The sequence below is a fragment of the Dreissena polymorpha genome, chromosome 4 (assembly GCF_020536995.1).
Source record: "Dreissena polymorpha isolate Duluth1 chromosome 4, UMN_Dpol_1.0, whole genome shotgun sequence".
Taxonomy (NCBI): Eukaryota; Metazoa; Mollusca; class Bivalvia; order Myida; family Dreissenidae; genus Dreissena; species Dreissena polymorpha.
In genome coordinates, this window is record NC_068358.1 from 86243495 (window position 1) to 86252130 (window position 8636).

The 8636-nt window shown below is 32.4% G+C and overlaps 1 protein-coding gene across 2 annotated transcripts; it reads right to left on the minus strand.

Moving 5' to 3' along the window:
* Window positions 1–218: 218 nt before the first annotated feature.
* Window positions 219–8219, minus strand: LOC127878087 (proline-rich transmembrane protein 2-like). Of its 2 annotated transcripts, none has more exons than XR_008048733.1 (4): window positions 3909–4047; window positions 2632–2813; window positions 2040–2171; window positions 219–1627 (listed from the first exon to the last, which is right to left on the minus strand). XR_008048733.1 is itself a non-coding variant. In XM_052424503.1 (4 exons), exons 1-4 carry the CDS (start codon window positions 8073–8075, stop codon window positions 1448–1450), a joined length of 510 nt encoding a protein of 169 aa, XP_052280463.1. In that variant the 5' UTR covers window positions 8076–8219; the 3' UTR covers window positions 219–1447. The 2 variants fall into 2 exon arrangements, 1 of the variants encoding a protein (XP_052280463.1); XM_052424503.1 differs by lacking the exon at window positions 3909–4047 and adding an exon at window positions 8060–8219.
* Between the last annotated feature and the right edge of the window lie 417 nt (window positions 8220–8636).

Below are 8636 nucleotides of genomic sequence, written 5' to 3' on the forward strand. Positions count from 1 at the left end.
TCAAACAAGAAAGAAAGTAAGTCCAGTAATACTCATGGTGCACAAGCAACATATCTATTTAATCTATAATATAAGACAATAACAAATATTGAGCATTCACAATAGTGAAAATTACATTTCACTAGCTTTACTATGCAGGTGTCTGAAAGGTTTTAATTATACTCAAAATGTTAAGCTAGTATAATATATATATATATATTATAATATTTTGCTGAAAATCATTTTAATTGAAATACTAGTATTCTATAAAATTATCTACATTTACATGTTTCTTACATTGGCTCTTAAGTTTGAGACAAAATATTGTGTCTATGCAAATCAGGTACAAGCAATATTGAATCGTATTTTTGTTAGAGATAAAAGAACAAAATTGTTAAAGGGAAACAATGCATTCATGTCAACAGGCATTCAAAGTTTACAAACTTAGTGTAAAGTGAAAAGAAAATTTCATTTTATGACCTACTTGACATTGTTTCAGCTTTGAATCAGGCAAAAAATAAAAGAATCAGACATCTGTTGAAAGTTCATTATTGAAATATAAAAAGACGAAATTTTCCAGCATGTACTAATGATAAAATCATGTATAAAGCGTAATAACGGAATATTCTATACACCTTCTGATGAAAAATCATCATTTATTTGTATATTTTCAAAGCTGAGGTGAGACAGCAATATTGTATACTGTTGAATATTGTCAAAACCGAGGTAAAACAAAGCTACGCTCCTAACATTTATTACATTTTGACACTGTAAAAAGGCCTCAAAAATAGAAAGGCTAGATTTTTTTTCTTTGGGCCGATTTATTTCATGTGCTAAAGTTTTACATATTCGAAATTGTATTATGTATTGTTTTCTTAAAATAAAAATAAAATAAAAACTCAGCTGCATCATTTGTTAAGCACATAGTTCTTCATTTATGGAAAATAGTAAATTGCCAATAAAGCGAGACATTGCACAAAAACAGGTACTGTGTTCACTGCATTGGATTGGTCTGTGCAGTTGGGAGGTGGTGGGTAACACCGTTTGTGTAGTTTCAACAACTCTTTCTTAGCCCTGAGTTATTCACAACTCATATGAATGAAGTGAAATAAAAATAGCGAAAACATAAATTAAATTGATATAAAAAAGGAAACATTTCAATAAAATTACTGATAATATTTATAGTTACAAAAGGATTTCATGCAAATCGGAGTATACATGCTAAGGCACGATTGGATGAAACAAAAAGTTTTCCTTACACAGTATCAAAGACTATAACCTTCCCACTAACATTATTGAGTCAATCGTTATAAACCATCAGTTGTTTGGGCAAACATGGAAAAAATTAAAGTAAATTGTTACTTGAAGTTCAATAAGCCAGCCAAGTTATAATACAATAATTACACTTTTAAAACGATAATCGACACTGTTTGCTATCTGCTCCCCAACACATCTCGGGGAATTAATCTTAGCATTTGCCATTGGCACAATAAGTGGCTGTTGCTCTGGCGTAATTGGTTGCGTACACTGCGATGACTGCGGCGATCCAGATCACTCCAATCACAATGCTACTTATCATAAGGTTTCGGGCGATCACCGAGTAACGGTTGGCGTTCGTGATATCACCACTATTAAGCGCATTCTTGGACTATAAAAAATACGTATTTGAATAAAATTATAAGGCACGAATTTAGTAAAATTTGACTGTTTGTATGAAATATAATTACTTTATTGTCATAAAAAACATAACTAAGATTTGCTATGACTCTCTCGGTAATCTCAAGCTTAATAAGCTATCCTGGATATTTGGAAATTCACACGGCCTTTGATATATTTTTTTAACAAATAGGTACTATCTTGTTGAAGTCTGTTTTAGTAGGACTGTTTGTTTTAGGGTTGAATGAATAATAAAAAGCAAGGGAAGTTAGGTGTTAAGTGTTGCGCTTATCATACTGGCAATAAAACGTATTCAATGATTTAAGGAATGTTATGTATAGTGTCATGTTGTATTTTTAAACGTTAAAGAAAACAAAACTCGAGTTCGAAAGCTGCATACATACCTCCATTGCAAAATAGATGGCGGCGGCCCCAGTTGGCCAGAAGCAACAAAAACAAGCAAATATCGAAGGCACCAGAAAGTCTCTAGGTCGTTGCCCGACCGGTACCGACGACGGCTGTGGCTGGGCTAAAACCTAAATGAACAGGAAAAGGAAACTACACACGTTTAAACACTAGAAATATTCAAACATAGTAGAATTGAAAACTATAAAATTGTGATAATTTGAAACTACAATATTAAAAGCATTGGTAAACGGCACAACTAATTGTTTTGGCAACTACAAAAGTGTGGGCTTTGTAGAGTTAAAAATAACTGACGTTAGAGGTATTTTAACGTGTCAATTATTTTTATGACATCTACATGCCATTTGAAAAGAACTGTGTCATTACCATTACATTCCCTTTTAAAGAAAGAAAATTAAGAAATGCCGTGTCTTTATAACTTTTATTACCACTATATCATCTCGGTAAAAAAGAACAATTTCCTACGCTGTTATTACCGTGATCTGCCTTTTATATAAAAAAACACGACCTGCTCCGGGAATATGAATGCAATAACCATCACCTGCAGTTTGGAAAGCGGTATTAACTTACCACAACCGGCCTCTGCGCGCCACCATAGCCTTGTTGGACGTAGCCAGCTTGTTGCCCGTAGCCTTGTTGCTGTCCGTAATAAACTTGCTGATGAGTGTAGGCCGGTGGTTGCGGCTGCTGCTGCAGCTGAGGTTGAGAGTGCTGCCGTGATGTCGATTTTCTGCTCGGTATGTTGTCAACGCCTGTAAAAAAAGTGATACACCTACAGTTATTTGTTTTTAAAACAAAAAAAAATGGGTTTCATTAAAGTGTATAAACAGATGGTAGTATTCAGTTACATCCAATGAATACTCACTATAAACATATGGGCCTTCTTCTAAGAAAGCCGGGCTTTAGACATAAGCGTAATTAATTGTCTTAACAATTTCAACATAATCTAGAAACTGTTGTTCAAAGGTTATAGAATATTTGCAAAGGTAACTGAAAATAATTAAAGTTAAATGAATTTTTAATCTTGTGTCAAACTTAGTGAAGTGTAGAAATCAGCGGTGTGAGTGTTCACTACATGTTGCCATGGAGCGATGTTAACAATCGCGAAAGAGTTTACTCCCTGTGTCATTCACAAAATAAGTACATTAAATTTTACACAAACTTTAAATTCTCTACACACTTAAACTTAAATGATCATTATATTGTGCATGGAGTAAGTGCTCAAAATGAAACTAAAGTGCACATTAAAAACAAAGTGTGTTCCTGGATGTGCATAACAATCAAGAACTTTGGTTATTTCGCAATATTTGAATTCACTGTCAACAGGGCAAAAATATATATGAAGGCACATTTTCTTGACGAATAATTATTTCATGTGCATATTTCTTCGAACTTACATCGAAACTGAAACTATATAAGTGAGGGAAACACGCCTTCATATTCCACTAAGCAATTGCCTGTCGACAAATTGTCAAAATGTAGTTAGTTATGCCGGACTATACATTTTTGTTTTCTGTTTTGAGTCGTTTAACACGATTTAAAACGCAACCGTGCTTTAAAATGAGACTGGAAAAATGTTAAGTACAATGAATATACCAAATTTACACAACTTATTTGTTTTATCAGTTTACAGTGCTTATAAAGCTGCTTCGTAAACATAGCTCTCAAACAAAATGAACAAATGCTAGTTACTTCTACACTAACAAAAGCAGGATAGCTCTCAAACGGGTACCCGACAACAAATCGGGTTCGCGGGTCGGAAAATACCCGCGGATCCGGGCCAAACCTTTCCAAAAGATACCGGGTCTGGTCGTTAATTCATGAAAGTTCAGACGTATTCCCCATACCTCAAGCAACACATCCGGTTTGAAAGACTAAACACTTTCTGCAAATGTATTCTGATATTTTTTTAACGATAACACGAGCCTCTATTGTCACTTGGTCCTCACAAATATGCACACACGTTTAGCGTCCTTAGTGGCCTATAATTTCGGCTAGTAATTTAAGTAATTCAAGCTAAGTACTGTATTTGCTTATGACGCCAATTTGAAATTGGGCATGATGCGGTGTATCAGAATGTTTTCCCTGAAAAAGATGTAAGGCTCCAGGGGTCTTCCATAATGTGGTCCTGAACGGCTGTGGACCATCCTCATAGTGGTTAATCAGAATAGGTAAATTCCCCCGGTTTATCAGAATAGGTAAATTCCCCCGATCGCGTGTGCGTCGATATTGAATCTCTATCTGTATTGCTATGCTACATGGAGCGTGTAAATGTCGCAATTGCACTTTAAGGTGGATTTCCAGATCGTGTGTATGTCCAAATACCAATTAACAGGGGGGTCTGGTTTGTGTAGCACTCACAATTTGCCCAATCGTGTATATTTCGCAATTGCAATGCGAGGGCATGGTTATGATAACATGGTTTATACAATGATTCATTTCATCTATCGGTAAATAATGCGAATAAGGGTGCTGATGAAATAATCTTCCTTTTTTATTGACTTGTTAACAAATGTTCGTAGTTTTGAAAAAAGTGTCATTAAATTAATTTACTAAATACAAAAGTAGTGTATGGCATAATTTCAGATACTTATACTAACAAGGCAAAAGATAAAATTAAACAAATGATCAGAGGGGCTCGAACTTCAGATCACTCGATGCTACCACTGTACCATGATTGCGTTTGAACCATACATAGTAACTTAACCAATATCACGGTAATTCACGTTTACGTTAAAATATCACTTAAAAGAGTCACAAACTGCACCACGCAGTCTCTTGATTTTACATGGTACTAAAAACGCTATTTCAGAAATGCATGAATTGGCTAAATTAACTACGAAAAGCTTTACAAATGAATTACTATTTTGTACTTTTCTATCCATAATCATCAATTAAATAACTCATATTTCATAAATGTTTAGACTTGAGCGTTATTGTGCTTGTTTGAGTACACTGCATACATTCTTTTTTGATTCCACGCAATCTTTTAAGAATATTGACAGTCAACAAAACGCCGAATAAGTCCCTATAATATTTTGCCCTGCCTCTATTGTAATGGTATTTTGACCACTTGACTAAAATAAATAAGAAAGTTAGCAACAGTTAATCTAATTTGCATTAAAATAAATACTCTCAATTTGATCATTGATAGGTTTGAATTTTGATTATTAACCAATAAACGTAAAAGTATGTAAGACATGTATGTATTTTAATATGTCTGCAATATAATCTTAACATCACAGTTTCAAATTAGGTTTTAAGCGGTTCAGCTGTTGTATACGGAACACTTGCATTTTGTTTTGCAATCCAAAACGCACGTAGTCCATATAATCGTTGCTTTTGTAAATAATGAAAACTAATAATGTAACAAAAGCTGTGTATAAGCTGAACCCCTCTTTCCAGCATTTGTCTTTTTTGTTTCAAACATTTTAAGCATGTTTCATAGTCGGTCCTATAAAGACGTGTCTGAGTTTAAAGTCCATTTTTAATGTTAATTATACGCTTTATAAACACATTTATTCATGCAGTACACACAACTTACAAAACTGCACGAAGTCTTTATAAATAGACATACATTTGCGTCACCACTTTATGTTCAACAGGTAAAAAAGCTTTTTAACAAAGCCAATATTGATAAACAATTCACAGCAAAGAAGGAGGACCGGTATTTTCAATTAGAGCGCTATTTTTGTATTAATCAAAGGATAGATCTAACCTATACACATTCCGTTGAAATCCGCTTTTAAATATAGCCGCTCCCAAAATGAGTAATTTTTCGGCAAAAAGGTCTAGATCAAATTACCTATGCTTTGGTGTTTAAATATGTTTATTATCTGCACTAAAATGTCAATATATATTGGATATTTAATAATAATGGGATTATATAGAGAATGTTTGTTGGATTCGGTGGATTATCGATTTTAACTCACGAGTGATCATAGAAAATAATATTTTCACGAGTGGCACAGCCACGAGTGAAAATATATGTTTTTTATGATCACGAGTGAATTAAAATCGATATTCCACCGAATCCAACAAATTTTCTTTTAATTTTATGCCTTTTTTAACAGTTTATATACATTGTTAAAGAGTTTAACTAAAGAATTTCGCTGGAATAATGACGTCATTTCGTCAAAGAAGTGACGTCATTTCACAGTAAACAGTGAAAATTATCGTTAATTTTCACTGATAATTTTCATTGTTTGAACAGTGAAATTATCAGTTTTAAATCACTGATATTTCCCTATAAACCACCGGAAAGCATAAAATAAAACCTTTGTAACGTAATGATTAACATAAAATGTTTTCGAATTACTATCTGGTATAAGCCTTTGTGCAATTTTTTTTTCTTCAGGCAATTTGAATTGAAACCCGTTCAATAACTTTTCTAACATATTTTACACTCAAAACATTTTTTTTAAAGCCTAATTATTCGAATAGAATCAAATTTACATATACTGTAATGATAATTTTTAGCAATTTGAAACGCCTTTTTAATATTATTAGATTAACTTCAATCTTTTTTCAGAAATATTAACTGTTTAGTTTATAGTTCGTTAAAGGGGCATTTTCACGTTTTGGTGAATTGACAAAATAAAACAAAAATGTTTCATATTCGCGAATTTTCGTTGTAGTTATGATATTTTTTTAGGAAACAGTAATACTGAACATTAGCCATGCTCTAAAATATACGTTAAATGCACATTTTGACGATTTAAACACCTGAAAATTATAAAGCGTTGCGACGAGTCAACGATTTAATAATTTGTAGAGTTCTGTTGTTGTCTTTACATTTCGTGACACTTCGAGGATTGCTTATATAAGGTATAAACTACATCATGTTGTGTATACGCACGGATGGCCGAGTTGTCTAAGCGTACAACTTTTACTCCAGGACTCGTATTCACTAAAGAATTCTTAGACTTAAGTCTAAGAATAAAGAAAATTCTTTAAATTACAATATTCAATAATTTCATTAACTTTTTAGTCAAACTTGGAATAAATCACCTCTATATAAATCATTATTCTTGTAGACCACTTTGTTAATGACACAATCATTAGTAGTAGCGTGTATGCATTCAACCGCCGGAAGTATTTCTAGGTTCTAAGTCTATTCTTTATTCTTAAGTCTAAGAATGGTTTGGTGAATATGGGCCCAGGGGTCAGTGGTTCGAGCCCAATTGATGGTCACTTTTTTTCTTTATTTAATTTTATTCTTGTTGTTGACTGAGCTTTTTAAATCCAATGTTTATATTTATCAATATATAGCATTTTATGACAAACTTCAATGTCAGCCAAAATATGTGAAAAGGTCCCTTTAATGTTTATTTCTTTACAATCAGATTGTGCACAAAATGTTTGTCTGCATTAAAAAAAAATATCCAACAAAATTAAGAGCTATTTTTTATGCAATTAATGTCTTCGTATGATATAAAAATATGAAATTGATTAATTTTCTGATTGCCCAAAATAAAAAGAGTGCCAATTTGATCAGCGAAGAGACTTCTCAGACCCTATATCATGTTACATATTTAATGTTTGTCATAAGCAGTGCTAATATTATATCAAAACTATAACACCGTATGTGTTATTTATTGCATATAATATAATCGATGCAACGTTGGTGTTTATTTGTTGTCTTTTTAAGAAAAAAACTTTAAGTGTTTCAAAATATAATCCAAATGCTCATCCCCCACTACAGAAATATACAAGTGCGAGAATGTGTTTATTACAAACATGTGTCAACTCAATAACTTTTATAATGAATCGTGGTCATTGATACATATGGTAAAATTTCTGTTTTAGTTCTAATGAATTAAAGTATTTAATTAAGTACATATTTTTATGGTTATGCATCATTATGAAAACTGCTTGTCAAATAATTATAATTAAATGAAGCAATACATTTTTTAATGTGATCAATTACTTAATTAACATAAATCAGTTAATATAATCTTAGGCAATGTTAAGCTATAAAATGGTTCGAAACACTTACCGGCTTTTTTCATCATGAACGTATGCGTTACAAAATCCTACAATAACAATTTTGTCACAGCTTTACAAATAACATAACGGACGTATATTTATACTTTCTTGACAAACGGGAACATGTTGAAATATGCGCACTTTTTATTACTCAGTTTAAACCAGTTAATTTATTAAACCACACTTCCGTGTTTAAACGAAATGTTACACACCCAATAGTTCAAGCGTCTTTAACAGAAAACATATGATATTGCAATCGCAAAAGAAATAAAATATAAAACAAGGGATATTTGTTCGTTCCGGTAGATAATCAATTAGAATTTGTGAGTGAGCATGGAAATTAATACTTATACTAGTGGCGCATCCGCGATTTAAAATGTTTATTTTCTTATAATGACGAGTGGATAAAAATCTATATACTATAAAACTTTGTGTGACAGGCGCCTTACAAACAATCAAAGTCATAACAAAAGATTTTGATTAAGGGGCCTTAACATGGTGGACATACTTTCGTTCATAAACTAACATTATCTGGGATAAGAAAAATTATTCAATGCCAGCACAAATTTACATTCTTGGCTAGAAAG

Coding starts and splice junctions, on each gene's coding strand:
- LOC127878087 (XM_052424503.1), bottom strand. Junction 2,172..2,631: donor GCGCGCAGAGGCCGGTTGTG/GTAAGTTAATAC, acceptor CTGTTCATTTAG/GTTTTAGCCCAGCCACAGCC. Junction 1,628..2,039: donor CCATCTATTTTGCAATGGAG/GTATGTATGCAG, acceptor TATTTTTTATAG/TCCAAGAATGCGCTTAATAG.